Source organism: Fukomys damarensis, unplaced genomic scaffold (assembly GCF_012274545.1).
Source record: "Fukomys damarensis isolate Sample0158 unplaced genomic scaffold, DMR_v1.0_HiC HiC_scaffold_9, whole genome shotgun sequence".
NCBI classification, from domain to species: Eukaryota; Metazoa; Chordata; class Mammalia; order Rodentia; family Bathyergidae; genus Fukomys; species Fukomys damarensis.
Window position 1 is genome coordinate 28,225,208 of NW_022900921.1, and position 16,575 is coordinate 28,241,782.

The 16,575-nt window shown below is 43.9% G+C and overlaps 2 protein-coding genes across 9 annotated transcripts in view; one reads left to right on the forward strand and one right to left on the reverse strand.

Moving 5' to 3' along the window:
• Nsd1 (nuclear receptor binding SET domain protein 1) overlaps nucleotides 1-9,874 on the forward strand; it is a 141,287-nt gene extending 131,413 nt beyond the window's left edge. For all 4 annotated transcript variants that reach the window (XM_010622071.3, XM_010622072.3, XM_010622070.3 and 1 more), the window contains exons 21-23: nucleotides 1,643-1,749; nucleotides 4,716-4,920; nucleotides 6,676-9,874. In XM_010622071.3, coding sequence (XP_010620373.1) covers nucleotides 1,643-1,749; nucleotides 4,716-4,920; nucleotides 6,676-8,306 — 1,943 coding nt within the window. In that variant the 3' untranslated portion in view covers nucleotides 8,307-9,874. The remainder of the gene's footprint in view (nucleotides 1-1,642; nucleotides 1,750-4,715; nucleotides 4,921-6,675) is intronic.
• A 185-nt stretch (nucleotides 9,875-10,059) lies between these two features.
• Rab24 (RAB24, member RAS oncogene family) lies at nucleotides 10,060-16,453 on the reverse strand. Of its 5 annotated transcripts, none has more exons than XM_010622076.3 (8): nucleotides 15,962-16,453; nucleotides 15,815-15,883; nucleotides 15,566-15,644; nucleotides 15,394-15,461; nucleotides 15,191-15,311; nucleotides 14,954-15,004; nucleotides 14,754-14,816; nucleotides 10,065-10,147 (listed from the first exon to the last, which is right to left on the reverse strand). In XM_010622076.3, the coding sequence occupies exons 1-8, from the start codon at nucleotides 16,076-16,078 to the stop codon at nucleotides 10,095-10,097; spliced, it is 621 nt and encodes a 206-aa protein (XP_010620378.1). In that variant the 5' UTR covers nucleotides 16,079-16,453; the 3' UTR covers nucleotides 10,065-10,094. The 5 variants fall into 5 exon arrangements, with proteins under 5 accessions (XP_010620382.1, XP_010620380.1, XP_010620378.1 ...); XM_010622077.3 differs by lacking the exon at nucleotides 10,065-10,147 and adding an exon at nucleotides 14,302-14,645 and having other exon boundaries at nucleotides 15,212-15,311; XM_010622075.3 differs by lacking the exon at nucleotides 10,065-10,147 and adding an exon at nucleotides 14,561-14,645.
• Between the last annotated feature and the right edge of the window lie 122 nt (nucleotides 16,454-16,575).

The following is a 16,575-nucleotide window of genomic DNA, read 5'->3' on the forward strand; positions in this document are numbered from 1 at the left end:
ATTTACTTTGATGCACAGTTTTGGAGATTCTACTCTATGATCAGGTCACCCATTGCTTTTTTTTTTTTTTTTCCTTTCCCATTGCTTTTAGATCTCTGGGAAGCGTGGTATATAGCTGTGGTGGACAAAACTGTTTACCTAAGGTCAGGAAATAAGAGGTCAGGTATCCACAGTCCCTTTCAAAGATAGGTCTCCTGTGACTTAAATACTTTCCATTAAGCTTCGTCTTTTAAAGGTTCTACCATCTTCTGATAACATCTCTCTGGAACCAAGCCTCCAACAGATGGCCTTTTTGGAGGACATTTAAGATCTAAACTAAAGTTGATCATGGGGTCATTTGCTTGTCATCACAGCACTCTGGGAGGCTGAGGCAGGATACACATATTCAAGCCCACACTTTGCAAGATTCTACCTCAAAACACAAAATAAAGGGGTGGGGATGTAGCTTCATAAGGTGGCCTCCTCTACCATGTCTACCCATGTTTTTCTCATGCTCTCTCCTTAGGTCCATTTAATTATATCATTCATAGCCCTTGTCTTCCTTGTCTGCTTGGGTTAAATGAGGGAGATGAGAATTTCCTAAATGCCAGGTTTAGTGTATGTCAGAGTTGATGGTTGGGCAGCCAGAGGTGACCTACTTTTTTGTTTGTTTGTTTTTTGGGACAAGGTCTCACTGTGTAGTTCATCCTGGCCTGTAACTCACTATGGAGCCCAGACTGGCCTTGAACTTGTGGCATTCCTCCTGCTTCAGCCTCCCAAGTGCTAGGATTACAGCCCTGTGGTACCATGCCCAACCTAGGCAACCTGTTTGTATATATATGTAAAATTCTGGTATCTGTTAGGGCTCCCCACTTGCTTTTTTTTTTTTTGGTACCAGGTTTGAACTCAGCACCCTGTGCTTGTGAGGCAGTTGCAGTGCAGCTGAGCTAAATCCCCGGCCCTCCCCTCCCGACTTGCTTTTAATTATGTTATATGCTCTTTCTGCTATTACAGTTATGATAAAATGATACAGTAGACACTAACAGACAAGGTAGACTTTGTACCTTAAATCTCTATCTGTAATTTTAAAGTTTGCTAGTTATTGTATTATGTCATGTTCTCTTAAGTTTTTAAGATTATTTCTCCATGTATAAAATGGGCTTCTCAGGATTCAGATCATTCAACCAGGTTGTGGCATAAATGTGATGTATGTTCATTCTGTGTCCTAACAGTCTTCAGTATTATTCGGTACTTTTCCCAAGTGCTGCTGCGTAAGGCATGCTCACCTGGGAACGATTATCAGGTCTTCTTTATATTTATATTCCCATTACCTGGCACACTAATATAGAATAAGTTTGATTTTTTTTGTATGTGTATGTGTGTTTTATTATTGAGATATTCTGAAGGGTTCCAAAATAAATGGGAAAAAACACCTCTATAACAAGATTATTCTGAAAATTACTGTTAAGCTATTGAAGCTCAGTATTAAGTACCTGATTAATAGTTACACTGTTAAATTTTATTAATGTACTGGGATTGGAGTTAATATTTATTTTCTTTCTAAATTTATTCTTTTGGAAGTTAATATCCTTTGTAATAAAGAAATGATATAGCAAAAATGTGATTAAAACCGTAGATATTAATATTTTGGTCTCTTATGCAGGCACTGAACTTACCTTCAATTACAACCTAGAATGTCTTGGGAATGGAAAAACTGTTTGCAAATGTGGAGCTCCAAACTGCAGTGGCTTCTTGGGTGTCAGGCCAAAGGTATCCTGTTCCAGACTTTTGCATTGGGAACAACGGTTTGATCCTCCCTTCTTCAGTGTTAGGGCTGAATCTTCATTTTAAGATAATACTCTTTTAGCCAGGCTTAGTGGTACATACTTATAATCCCAGCACCAGGAAGGCTGAAGCAGGAGAACTGTCATAAGTTCAAGGCCAGCCTGACTAGCAGAGCAAGATTTTATCTAAATTTTTTTCAAATTTATTTAATACTTTTTCTTTGTATGGTATATTCTAAAACATTCAATGCACAATGTTACAATCTGATCATAGTGTATAGTATGTAGTCTCTTTCTGAATTCTTTTTGCATCATCTTTCTTTGAACAACACACTTCACATTGTTGGCCTTTCCTTTTCTTCTGTGTCTGTTATAATTTCAATAAAATGTCTACCCACTAAACATGATGGTGAAAATGTTGATGATGAACCTCCTGGTTGTTGTTTCACTGTCCCATATTTTTCAATTATTTGGTCTATTTAGATCTATTCTAAATCTAAATGACTTTTTAACCCCCTTGTTTTGACCTGCACCGTTTCCAGCCTGGGCCGGTTCACCCCTCCTTAGGCAACCTGGTGGTCCCCTGCTCCCAAGAGGTCACCATATTGATGCTGAACTTAGTGCTGACACCCGATTGGCATAGCATACTGCAGCCCAGAATTGCTGGACTCAAGTGATCCTCCTACCTCAGCCTCCCGAGTAGCTGGGACTAGAGGCGCACGTCACCTCGCCTGGCAACCTCCTTGTTTTGAATAAATAACAAACAACTTCAATATTATTTGGTCCAGAAGGTGCATAATAAATATTTTATAATAATGTTTTTTTGGGCAGCTCACTTAGAACCACTCCTGTCTCCCAGGACCTATTTCTATTCTCCAATAAACCTTTCTTTAAAAATAAAGGAATAAAATTAAAAATATTTTTTCCTCACTTTTTGATTATAGGATAGCTTGTTAGATGTTGGTCAAGCCTTTCAAGGCACCCATAGAATTATTATAATCATAGACCACTATTGGAATTTTTCTAGTTTTGTTTCTTATTTCAAATTTTATCATTTCTGTGTTATCTAAATTGTTGACAATGAAACATCTTTTTTATCTTTCCATTTCATAACACAGACTTTTCCTCTCTGTATGCTAATATTACACCCTTTTTTAGTTTTTTTCTTTTGCAGATCTTTTGACACTTCCTATTCAGTCTCAGGGTCCCAGACATGTCCAATTTGTATTGTACAAGAATTACAAATTACACTTTTTTTTTGTCATTGGTGATCAAACTCAGGACCTTGCGCTTGCAAGGCAGGCAGCAGCATCACTGAGCTAAATTCCTGGCCCACAAATTATACTTCTAATGTACATACAATAAGAATTTTTATAGATTACAGCACAAAATTATAGGTTATCTTTCACAAATGAACACTAGTAAAAGAAAATAACTAGAACTTATGATTAGATTTCCTAGAAACAAGAATCAATGGCAAATACAATTTTAAATTAAAAAGTATACAAAAACAGTCAATGTAAAACAAATATATTAGTCTATCTCCTGCAAACAAGAATGACTGGTTGAATGATACCTGCTAGAGCAATGCTCAAGATAGCCAATAAGTAAACAAGTGCTAGTGGTTAAGAACTGAAAATGTAGGTTAGCATAGAAACTAATAAGAAAATAGTGTAAGCAGGACATGGTGGTGCACACCTGCCAACCCACCACTCTGAGAGGCTGAGGCCAGGGATTGAGCTCAGTGGTGCTGCCGCCTTCCTTGCAAGCACAAGGTCCTGAGTTCAATCTGTGGTACCAAAAAAGAAGAAGAAGAAAAGAAAAGTTCAATCCTAGCCTGGATAATAGGGAGAACTTAACTCCAAAACAGGTCTGGGGATATAACTCAATCCCCAGTACAAAACAAACGTAAATAATTTTGAGCAATAAAATATGAAAAATGAATACCCAGTAATACACTTATTTGTTAAATAGGGGAAATCACCTCTATATTATATTAGATTCATTTTTTTAATTTGCTTAAATGGCTTATTGCTGAAAACGTCACCTAATTTGTTTTCTATAAATCAAAGTGGTATTTGAGTTTATTTTATAGCTAATGGTGTCAAGAGTCTATATCCTTAAGGCCTTTACACAGGATGGTAGCTGGCGCAGAAATTTAGGAATGGGAGATCACTATGGGCTGTTTGTAAATACTGGCCTGTCATAATAGGAAGCACTCTAATTAACATTTTTCCCACTGGCTTGAACCTCTGTACATGTATGACTGTCTCCTCAGGTGGTATTTTATTAATTTTATTAGTAAAAATACCAGTAGAAGTGATTAGATTTCTGTCTTTCTATTAATAAAATCCTAACCAAACCGCCCAGCAGTGACATACAAATTGCATCCTGTCATGAATGTATTAAGTCTTACTGATTGGTCCTGGATGTTTCTATGCTAAGATAAATAATGTGATGAAAATCATGGGGTCTGGTGTCCAACTGTGGGCTGCAAGGAATAGAGGTGAATACTGTTAGTTGTACCAGGGTCTGTCTTGATTCAAATAAGGTCGCAATTACTTTTTTGTCTTTCTAATGTTCAGTGCAGGTTTATTGAATAAATTAATAAATTGCATGTATACACACACAAAAGCATCTCTGGCGTTGAATTAAACAAATGTGTATAGTAAATAATCTTCAATCCCCAGCCTTGTATATCAACAAAAAGAAGCACTTTTTTCTTATTCGGGTTGAAAAAATTACTGAGACAGAATGGATATTTAATGTTGCTCTGTGTTTTAAATCTATGCTGTGCCAGGTACCTTTTTTACATTTTTCTCTTATCTTCTGTCTATAAGGACTCTCTTTTTCCAGAGGAGAGACTGAGGCTCAGAGAGGATAGTTAACATGGTCATAATTATATGACTAAGGTGTTAATAAAATGCTGACTACCCAATGTCTGACCTCTAGAATCAACCTATTGCTACAGAAGAAAAGTCAAAAAAATTCAAGAAGAAGCAACAGGGGAAGCGCAGAAGCCAGGGTGAAATCACAAAAGAGCGAGAGGATGAGTGTTTCAGCTGTGGGGATGCTGGCCAGCTGGTCTCCTGCAAGAAGCCTGGCTGCCCCAAAGTTTACCATGCAGATTGTCTCAATCTGACCAAGCGACCAGCAGGTTGGTGCCAGAATCCATTTAGAGTACTGCTTATTCTCTTCCAGAGCCCTCAGGTTCTGATACCAATTGATTCAATATGGAGAAAAGTGTCTTTTGCTCTACACAATATATACTGTTTAGGGATGGTGGTCCATGTTCTCATTCTGGAAATAAATGATGATTAAGCCTTAAAATCCTAAATTATACAAAGTTAACAGAAATGTACAGTTTCAAGTACTCTACTTTGTTTTCCTGGCAGCCCCTAAATGTCATTTTTTCTCTATAATTCATGTAAGGAAATAGTCAAGATTGAAATGAGTTGTTGCCATTAGATGAACTGGATTGAAATCCAGGTTTTCTGTCTTCCAGTTCACTAAATTACACCTTTTTAGAAGAAGGGAAATTGAGATAATGGAGCCTTTGGGTTGTTCCATTCAGTGAAAGAGGAGTTGAGATCCCTTTAGTCAGTGCCTACCCAACTCACCCCTACTGTGGTCTCCTCTGTTGCAAAGTAGAATTTTGCTTTGAAGAAGCTATAGTCATATCAGTTAATATGTGAGAGAGCTGCTCAGGCAGATGTAGTACCCAGAATAATTTTTTCTTTTCTGGTACTGGGGATCAAACTCAGGACCTTATGCTTTTGAGGCAAGCACATTGTCATTGAGCTAAATCTCCAGCCCCTTGTACCCAAGAATTTGTGATTGCAGAAGTTAATAACCTTTAGTTTGTGATTTGGGATTTGAAGAATTGAAGGATTTGGAAGTGCTAGTTATTTTTGAGAATAAAAGAGATAAGTAGGGAGTCATTCCAGGGTGATGTGATTATATATTGTTAGTGGTCTATATTCAAGAAGTACAGAAAAAAGAATTTTGGAGTGCAAATGAGAGGAATGTCTTTCTGAATTGGCTTTCCTTTAATACGTCTGCCAGGATAATGAAATAGAAACCCAAGGCCATAACATTGATATGACAGTTCCAGGATATAAATGGAAGTTATTTGGGAATCAATTACTCAAGACCATCATGAACACAGGCGGTGTAGAACTGATTGTGCCTGTATGCTAACAGTGAGGCCTAACATAATTTATTTGGGTTGGAAACGCTATCCATAGTCAAAATTCAGATTTCATGAAGTGGGTTGGGGAAGATACAAGCTCAGGTTGACTTTGAGTCTTTCACTGGTTCTGTTTGAGCAATATAATGTTTTGTTCCTCAAGATTAAAAATTGGACAAAGGTGTGCCTGCTTCCATTTTTTTTCCATGTATCTTTTTCCTGTTTCTAGTAATAACCATATATATAAGGGGTATCAATAGCTAAAATGTTCCTCTTTGAGTTTGATATTTGAAAAATGTCCAGTACATGTGGAGTTTGCAGATATATGAAAGTAATATTCACAAGCTTCATCTAAAAGGAATTTAGGGATTAGCTAAATTAGTGGGTTAGGTTTTTCTTCTTTCTTCCTAAAGACAGCCTGAAAATAGGAATTTCTTCCTGGCTTTAGTCCATCATTGCTCAACCTTGATACTTTGTTGTTATTCTATGTATTGTTTCATACAGAAGAGAGAGGAAGCTGAAATGCTGGGAAAGGAATGATGGCAGGTAAGTGGCATAACCTCTCTGAAAAGAGATGGCAGTTTGTAGGAGGCTTTGTAGCTACTAAACTGAACCAGTTCTAGAGTCGTGGCCCATCTCACGTACATCTCTTTCCTAAGCTTTTATTTTAGTATATGTGCTGCCAAAGCAAGCACCCTAAATTTTTATTTCTTATATTTTCAGGGAAGTGGGAGTGTCCTTGGCACCAGTGTGATGTCTGTGGGAAGGAGGCAGCCTCCTTCTGTGAGATGTGCCCTAGCTCCTTCTGCAAACAGCATCGGGAAGGGATGCTCTTCATTTCTAAACTTGATGGGCGTCTCTCTTGTACTGAGCATGATCCCTGTGGGCCCAACCCTCTGGAACCTGGGGAGATCCGTGAGTATGTACCTCCCTCAGTGCCACTGCCTCCAAGCCCCAGTACTCACCTGGCAGAACAATCATCAGGAATAGCTGCTCAGGGGCCCAAGATATCAGATAAGCCACCTGCTGATGCCAACCAGACATTGCCGCTCTCCAAAAATGCTCTGGCAGGAACTTGTCAGAGGCCACTGCTACCTGAAAGACCTTTGGAGAGAAGTGACTCCAGTTCCCAGCTTTTAGATAGGGTCAGAGACCTTGCTGGGTCAGGGACCAAATCGCAATCCTTGTTATCAACCCAGAGGCCAATGGACAGGCCACCTGCAGTGGAAGGACCAAGACCACAACTATCTGACAAACCTCCAGTGACCAGCCCAAGCTCCTCACCCTCAGTGAGGTCCCAACTTCTGGAAAGACCTCTGGGGATGGCTGACTCAAGGCTGGATAAATCTATAGGTGCTGCCAGCCCAAGGCCCCAGTCACTGGAGAAAACCCCAGCCCCCACTGGCCTGAGACTTCCACCAGACAGACTGCTACTCACCAGCAGTCCCAAACCCCAGACTTCTGACAGGCCCACAGACAAATCCCACACTTGTTTGTCTCAGAGGCTTCCACCTCCTGAGAAAGTACTATCAGCTGTGGTGCAGACCCTGGTAGCTAAAGAAAAAGCACTAAGGCCTGTGGACCAGAACACTCAGTCAAAAAACAGAGCTGCTTTGGTGATGGATCTCATAGACTTAACTCCTCGCCAGAAGGAGCAGTCTAATTCTCCGCACGAGGTCACACCACAGGCTGATGAGAAGATGCCTGTGTTGGAGTCAAGCTCATGGCCTGCTGGCAAAGGTCTGGGGCATATGCCACGAGCTCTGGAGAAAGGCAACATGTCAGATCCCCTTATCCAACCACTTGGGAAAACTGCAACCCATTCAGAGCACTCCTGGCAAGCTGTTAAATCACTCACCCAGGCCAGACTTCTTTCTCAGCCTCCCGCCAAGGCTTTTTTATATGAGTCAGCAACTCAGTCTTCAGGAAAAGCTCCTGTAGGAGTTGAGCAGACCCCAGGGCTTCCCAGCCAACCTGCAGGAATGATGAAGCAGGTGAAACAAATGACTGGAAGCCAGCATCTATCTGGACTTACTGCCAAGAGTGGGCAGTCCTTCAGGTCTCTTGGCAAGGCTCCAGCCTCCTTCCCCACTGAAGAGAAGAAGTTGGCAACCACAGAGCAGAGTCACTGGTCCCTGGGAAAGGCCTCACCAGGGACAGGGCTCTGGCCCATAGTGGCTGGACAGGCACTAGCCCAGGCACAGTCTTGCTGGTCTGCTGGGAGTACACAGACATTGGCACAGACTTGCTGGTCTCTTGGAAGAGGGCAAGACCCCAAACCAGAGCAAAATCCTCTTTCAACTCTTAACCAGGCTCCTTCCAATCACAAGTATCCAGAATCAGAACAGAAATAATATCAGTAAATTTCACATGTCCAAACAAGCTGTACCCAGGGTACCATGTGGGGAGGGGAATCTTTGTTTCTTTCTTTTCCCTCTTTGAAAAACAGACATATTCCAACACTTTTCCACTGTTATTCTTTCCTTGTATTCCAATACTCAGAACTCTTGTGGCATTAGCCAGTGAGGGTTTTGGATTGTGTAAACCATGTATGGAGTTCAACTGGCCTCATCCATGCAGACAGATTTGCATCTCTTTTCCCCAATTTTTACATAGTCAACTTAAAATAAAAAGTCCACTCTGAAGTTAAGCATGGAATTCAATTCCACTGGTCAAGCTGGAAAAAATAGGGGCTTTCAAACCTACTTCCCAGCTTAGCAAAGACCCAGTGAGGGCATTCCATGAACTCTTGGGAGGAACCGATGTTCATTGAAATTAGCAGCAATTTCCTGTGCATTCATGTGTGCTAGGCTTAGGGTAGTCAGTGAGGGAAAACAGAGGTATGTAAGGCCTGATGCCTGTGAGCCTAACTTGCCTACCTGGGTTCCCAAGGATATTTTCAAGAACCTTTGACCTGTAAATAACAGGAAATGTCGAGGGGCCTTGGATTTCCAGGCTTATTTTGAAATGTTCTTCGTGGCACCAGAAGTGGCTGTGTTGAGCAAGTGTTTCCTGGCTGTGGTATGAGTGCACGTATATGCACACATGCATTTTCAAAACTCCTTTTTAGATGGAATGGTGCTGGATCAAGGCCAAGAAAGGGTTTTGGCTGGGGCACCTGCTACTGCTTTCATCTGCATTAAGCTCAGTCTCTGGATTTGTTCTTGGAGAAGCAGCTGGTTTAGGAGGAGCTGGGCTGAGAATGTAGCTAGCTTTGTAACAGTGAAGAGGACAATTGGCAAGCTTACTTTTATTTTCTACCAATTTTTACATGAATCTACCCCATACTTGTTTTCTCAAACCACTCAGGTGCTTTCAGATTTCAGTCTCAGGCAGTGGACATAGGGAATCTCTCGCCAGGTGTGAGCTACATGTACTTGCTCCTGGAACAGCGCTGGATTCTAATGGAAAATTCTGCCCCGTCCTTTGTTCTAATTGAACTGAGGGTATCCTCTTCATCATCTCCCTGAGAATTGCTGTGCTTTTTATTGAGAGCACTTGCCTGCTGACTTAGCTCAAAAGCCAGATCCTTTCCCTAAGACTGGAGAGAGAAAGTGTTTGGAGCAATGTCCAGTCTACAAGATGATTCCTTGTTAACTGCTGAGTATCTGTTACTGCTGCCCTGAGCTGGGGCCCAAGGGCTGGGAAATCTTTTGGTGCTACCCTGCCCTACTATTCACCCAGCTCAACTGCCAACAGGAAGTGCTGTTTGGTTCGTTCCTTCCCACTCACCCATCTTTCCTTTGTCCCTAAACCAAACAAATCTCCCCTGCTTTGCCAATTTAGTCAGCAGCTTTAGCCAATAGGCCATCTCCTGGCCCAAATGTCTCCTGGCCGTTGTGTGTCATGGTTACAGCTTTTACATTCTCAATGGGATTCTGTATCTTGTCCCAATTTCCTCCTGATTTCTTGTTACATCCTTTCCAAGGGGGAAGGAATGATAGTTTTTATAGAAGCATTTGCGCTTTATATAAAGATTAAAACATAGAAATGCTTTTATTTCCCAAAGTCTATCTGTGGGGTTGACATACTTGAACTCAGGCGGAGGGACAAGGCTGGGCAAGGCTGTCCTGAGTTTAGAGGCCATCCCTTGCATGGATTTTTACTGAGACCGTGGAATCTCTTCTGTGACTTCCACCTGCCTAGTTCTTCCGTTTCACCCTTTTCTCTTCCCACATCATTACAGAAGGAAAAGCTGTTTGAGAAGAGAAAAATATAAAGCATCTTATTTTCTTTTAAAAGAATTATAAACCATGAAAAAGATATTTTTAAAGAAATTCACCCAAAACATTAAAGTTCACTATATTAAGTATTTATCATGTGTGGAATAATAAGTATATAACTGCAGCTAGTAGCCCCCTTTCCTAACCTCTTAGGTTGTGAGTAGGTTGCTTGGTGCCAGTCCTGTGCCCTTTGCTCTCCTGTCATCTGTAGTTGTGATCAGAAAAAAATTATCTGCACTGCACTGTCAGAATCTCCTTTCACTATGTTGTGTGTTCAATTACCTTATTAGCTTTGTTTCATGAAATAAACTGTGAATTTTTTGGGGGGGTGGGCATGCAGGCTATGTAAAGAGTTTTGATTCTGAACTAGCTTCTCTGTAGTAGGCTGTGATAGGTGATTGACTTTGACAGCCATCTAGAAATGTCTCACAGGACAGGAGGGAGTGAGGATCAGGGGGCTGTGATTGGCCACTTTGTGGTTTTGGTTTGGTTCTTTCCATTCTCTACCATTCTCTGGAGGCTTTGTTCCAGACTGGCCTAGAAAAACTGCTGAGCTATGTACTTGGCTTTGAGCAACAGTTCTTTGAATGGAATGACAGCCGGGGCTTCTCTCCAGAACCACTGACTCAGGTTGTTAAATGGAAACTAGAAAGTCAAGCCATTGAACCCAGTGGTAGCATGGAAGCAGTCACTATCCACTTAGAAGCAGTCAGCACAACTGCTGGAAAATGACTCACATATGCAGGTTGGGAGAGGGTGACCTAGCAGCCTTTTTTGGACTTCTCCTGAAGCCTGCAATGAGACCTTTTCTTCCAGGGGGTGTGAACTGGCAGTCAGTCTTTTATCTTAGAAACTTCTGATAATTGTGCAGGATGGTATTTTGTTTAGTATTTGGCTCAATACTTGGAAATTAAGTTCTCAAGAGTCTTCTTATGACCAGGTTTCCCAGGAAGCCTTTTTCAGGGCAAGCCAAAGATGGAAATGCTTCATATACCTAGAAAACTTAATACCTCTCTTGAGTCTCGTTAAGTCAGAAAAAAATTATGGAAACTGTTGAGATTTATATTCAAAGTCTCATGTTTCTCCTGCAGGAACCAACTTATTCTTAAAGAAAATAGCTGTCATAACCACAAAAGCATCCATGTTTTTTAAGATGTCTGCTTTTCTCAAAGTTTAGAGTTCGAGGTCACTTAAATCACTGTTGATCCTCTTCTGAGCCAAATTCACCTCTTTGGCATTGATGAAAAGAATTCTTCACATCCTACACCCCACACTGTGGTCAGGGCATGACCACTACTAGCAGTCCTTCCTGGTTTGGCACCATCTGCTCATGAAGCTGGAGTCCCAGGTTGTATTCTGATATTTGGGAGAACTGAAGGGCAGGAAGGAGCACTGGTCCTCGTAGGAAGCAATCAAGAGAGCACTAAATCTGGTAGGTTTTACTAAGTAGCTGCTATAGAGCAGGTTTTCTCCTAAGGCTTGGAATATTGCCAACCTGTTGGGGTTTGTCACCCGGTCAGAGAGCCCAGTGGCCTAACCTCCAAGACCATGGCAGGAAAGGTATTGCCTCAGTCCTTTTTCCTGCTGAGTAACATTTGACCTGTCTCATGTGTTAAGACATTCCACATCATTTAGAGCTAGGTAGCTACTATGGGAGCTTCCCTTATGTGTGGCCATTTAGCTCTCAGCTGAGTGTCCTAGGCCAATACAGCAGGGCCAGAAGTTGAAGTAGTAAAAATTGACACATGAATAGGCAACTGCTTTGTGTACACACACACACACACACACACACAAATGTAATGATGGTGCTAATTTCAATATATAAATAAGCACTGCCAAGGGTTGAGGGACTGGTGACTTGAGAAACTTGGGTTCCTATTTGGGGGTAAGAGATTTTATGTAAGAAAGGTTTCTTTGAGGCCCTAGGAGTTGGGAAAAGGCAGAAACTCAGTGAAGCCTGTACCCAACCCTGGAGTGGTCCCATGATATCCAACACAGAAGAGATCCTGTTAAAGGTGGTCACTGAGTTTCTCAGGGCTGGGGTCACTCTGTCCATAGCCTCTGTCCACACCACCAGGAACAGGCTGGTAGAGCGGGGTCTCCTCCATTACCTTCTGCCCCTCTACCTCTACCCTCATGGAAGCATCTCTACTGCTTATAAAAATTAAGGGTAATACTTGTTATAAGGAATTAATTGGAAAGTTTATTTTACTTAGAAATCTATAGACTCAGAAGAAATGTGTTTATTGCCGGTATAAGCAGAACCGCACATATTTAATTCTTCTGTGGTCCTTTCCCTAGAGTTGTCTTCTCATGACTCTTAAGAATATCAGGCTATGGGGGCCCTGGGATACCATCTGGGAGCTCAGCACAGCTCTGGACAGAAGCAGAAATTTAACAGTCCCAGGTACATTAGGCTTCCGGGGTGGGTGGGGCAGGCAGTCTCACAGCTTGAGGTGGTGCAGCCTGTGTGTGTGTGTGTTAGGTGAGTGTGGAAGGTGGTGAGTGCCACACACAGGACCTCATGGAAGAGCAGCTTTCTAGGTCTTGGCAAAGAAGCAGCTGACACAAGAGATCTGTTTTTATATTTTTAAAGGGGAGGGGCAGGGGATCCAGCCAAGGCCCATCACTGTTGTCCCCTTGTCCCCACAGACTGTCAGCTGGAAGTGAAACTCCTAGTGAAAAAGAGGGGAACCCTGTGCTAGGAGTCCCCATAAACATGTACTGTAATTCTTTGTATATATATAAAAAAATACTGTAAAGTAAAGTTTAACTTTACTCTTATGGCCCTTGCCCTGTGTTTTTTTTATATTGTCCGTGGGAAGGTATAACCTAACAAGACAGATTGGTTTGGAGAGTCACAAAACCCCAGGGATAGTTCCCTGAAGGAGTCATGGCAGAGCTGAGACCCTCCTCCAAACCCTCTGTGGAAGAGACACTGGTTTCCTCCCAGGTGCCACAGCTGCCTAAGCACCCTACCCTTCTCTTGCGAGTGGCTGGTGTCAGTTTCGGTCTCTTCCACAGGAAGTTTCTGTCACTCAGGAAGGAAGAGTATTGTGAGGAATTGGTTTGAAAAAGAGAAGAGCAACTAAAGCACTTTGAGTGTAGTCCTGACAATGTTTACTTTAGAGGCAGGAAAGCGGGGGCAAAGGACAAGCTGGAAGATGAGGCCCATATACCATAAAGAGCTGTAAGACACCTCCTTCTGGTTGAACAGGAAGCTCTAGCCCTGTTTACAGTAACGTGAACCATCAGAACTACCTGAATTTTTCAGGCCTAATTACTTCGGGGGAGCCTTAGGAGTGCATCCCCCTTGTGCCCCAAACTGCTTTTTCAACAGAAAGCCTTCAGGGGAAGAGTATGGTTAAGGCATTTAATACTGGAATTACTCTTCACTTGGATGGAGGTTTTGTTTTTTTAGTGCTGGAGATGGAACATGCTAAGGAAGTACTCTGTTACTGAATTACATCCCCCAGTGAGCCTCCCCTCTCAGCCTCCTAAGAAGCACACATACATGTGTCACTGTGCTTGGCTCACTTAGGATCTGAGTGAGGTATAAATAACCTCATCTTTTAAAGATAGGTAACTCAAGCGTTTAAGTCCCTTTCCTGTATTAGTAGCTGAACTGGATCTGAATATGGATCTCTATAAGACTTTCCCATTTTGCAAAACTATTTTCTCTACCATTAAACCACATTGCTGATATCACTGGGAGGCTCAGATCTGGGTCATGGGCCAGACCAACCTGTCTAAAAGCAGGAATGTCTGGTCCTTTTTATTTTGGGGTACAATTTAAGTACTCCCTTGCCTTTTCTCTGCACCCAGAAGGAATTGTAAGCTTTGCACTGTCCTATCCCCACCCTCTTACTTTCTCTGCCCCCACAAAAGAAAAAGGCTGGGAGGTATAGCTCGGTGATCCAGTACTTGCACAAGGCCCTGGGTTCCATCCACCCCAGCACAAAATAAAGCACATTGTCTCTCCAATATCTCAGTGATAAATTTGGGGAAAAGTTACTTGGTTTCCAAAGGAAAACAAGATTCTTAAACAGGAAGAGGCCACCCACAAAGCTCCAGAACTTGGTGTCTTGGCACCCAGTCCACACAGCAGGGAAAGGGGCTGAGTATAATTCATAGTGCATTGATTTTATTTACAGACCAGAAGCCACTTAAATAACCTGTAGACAAAGTACTGCCCAGGACAGAAGCCTGGGACTGAAATCAGCCCTTAGCCCTCCTAATGCCCAGAGACAACCCAATGCTGCCTCCACTCCATGGGCCAGCACAGGCAGTGGCACCTCTGGGGACATGGGGTAGCTCAGACATTTGACCACCCATTCCCAGACAAGAGCTCAATCTAGCCCTTCTGGGAATTCCTTTAATTCCCCGGGGTCAGGTGAGTGGTGATTCAGTGATGACAACAGCTGTAGAAGTAGGGGTTTGCCTTCTGGCCCAGGTCCACGCCCTTGTCCTCTGTCAAAGAGAAGTGGCAGCTCAGCACCACTGTTTGGAATCAGGTAACTCAAGGGAGTATGGAGGCCATGAGCTCACAAGAAGTTTGTAAAGGCTGGGGAAACACACCTGTCATCACCTGGAAGGCGGCCACACTGACATAATCATCTGCCACTTTCTGGAAGAGCTCATCTGGCAGGAAAAGGATGATCAGTGAGGGCCTGATGCCAGCAGCCCTGGGATCTCCCAGTGACCCAGCCCTCTGGGCTCTCCTGCTTCCTTTGCTGCCTCTGTCTCTTCCTACTGTGAGGCCTCAGATCAACACTCACCCACACTCTGGCCTGTCTTGCTGGATGTTTCAAAGAGCCGTGCTTTGATATCTGCAAAGAAAAAATGACTGGCTTCATACTTGGGAATCAGGTCAACAAAGGGGAAGGTTAGCAATTCAAGGAATGTCCTGGAATCCGCAGGTTAAAAAATATCAGAAGACCCTCCCAGCACATCTGGCCTTGGGAGCCCTATTTCCTGTAACCCACCAAGGCAATCCCCCAGCCCCCACCCCTTGCCCTGAGTTGAGGTGTAGCTACTCTCTGCATAGTCCTGCACATCATGGAAGTCCACACGTCGACGCCGCCGGTCTTCCTCCAGCAGGTCACACTTGGTGCCACACAGGTAGATCTGGCAGCCCTGGGGCAAAGCACAAGGCTAGGATCACCTTTACAAAACCACAGACCACCCCCACCACGTGAGACAAGTCGAACCACCTAACCTCCTCTAGGCTGCGCAGCTCCTTTACCCAGAACTTTGCTCTCTCAAAGCTGCTACTGTCTGTGAGGTCTTGGTATGCGATATGGAAGAGAGAACCAAGGATCAGGGTCTGTTCTCTGAGGTGGAATGGCACCCACCTCTTGCCCGAAGAACAGGCCACAACTCCACCTTACCATAGCAGACGATGGCAGCCTTGGCACCTCTATAGTATATTCTGCTCATGGCCTCATAGCGCTCAGAGCCTGCAGTATCCTGAAACGCAGGAAGAGGGTTAGCCTTGGCCTAAATTAACTGGGCTACTTCTCAAGACTGCAAATTAAGACTGTTCTCCAGACCCCCATTTTCCAGATAAGAAATGACCTCTATGAGGCCCAAGCCTAACAGGAGTGGGTCTCCCCAGACCAGATACTCAGGTGACTTACCCAAATACCCAAAGTCACTGTCCTGTCTCCAACGGACATCACTTTAGCCACGAAGGCGGCCCCGATGGTCTGCAACGACAAGTTAGAAATTAAAACCACAGGTGCACACTGGCCCTCTCCCACTTGTCTCAGAGGGGTGCAACTCACATTCTGATAGGGCCCCGCCAGGAAGCGGTCGTGCACGTATCGTTCCACCAGGCTCGTCTTGCCCACGTTCTCCTTACCCAGCATTACCACCTTGACGTCCACACGCGGGCCGCTCATGCTCCCTGGGCCGCTTCACTCGCGTCAGGGTCCTTTTGGCCCAGGCAGCGCCCAAGCCTCAGACCCCGACCCCTAGTCCTGGCACCTCGGCAACACTCCCGTCCGTCCCAGCTCTTTGGCCCGGTGCGCCGATTATCTCTCCAAAAGCCCAAGAACCGTCGCGGCCTGGGAGCGCGCAGGCAGCGCCCTCCACGGTGCAGCACGCCGCCGAGAACTCGCCGATAGTCACTTGCCCACCCGTTCGCTTGCTCGCCCGTCCGGTTTATGCTCCGCTCCAGCCAGGATTCCCAGCCTAACCTGGGGACCCCGGCAACACTGCTCCAACCCGTAGCTCGGCGACTCCCGTTGGCCCGGGAGAGAGGAAGAAGGGGCGGGTCTCCCGGTCACGTGCGCGCGGCGCCGGAAGCGGTGAATACTGCGCTGCCACGCCGGAAGTGGCGCTCGGCGGTACTATCCCCTCATGGCGGCTGCAGCGACTTGGGCGCGGCGAGTTGGTG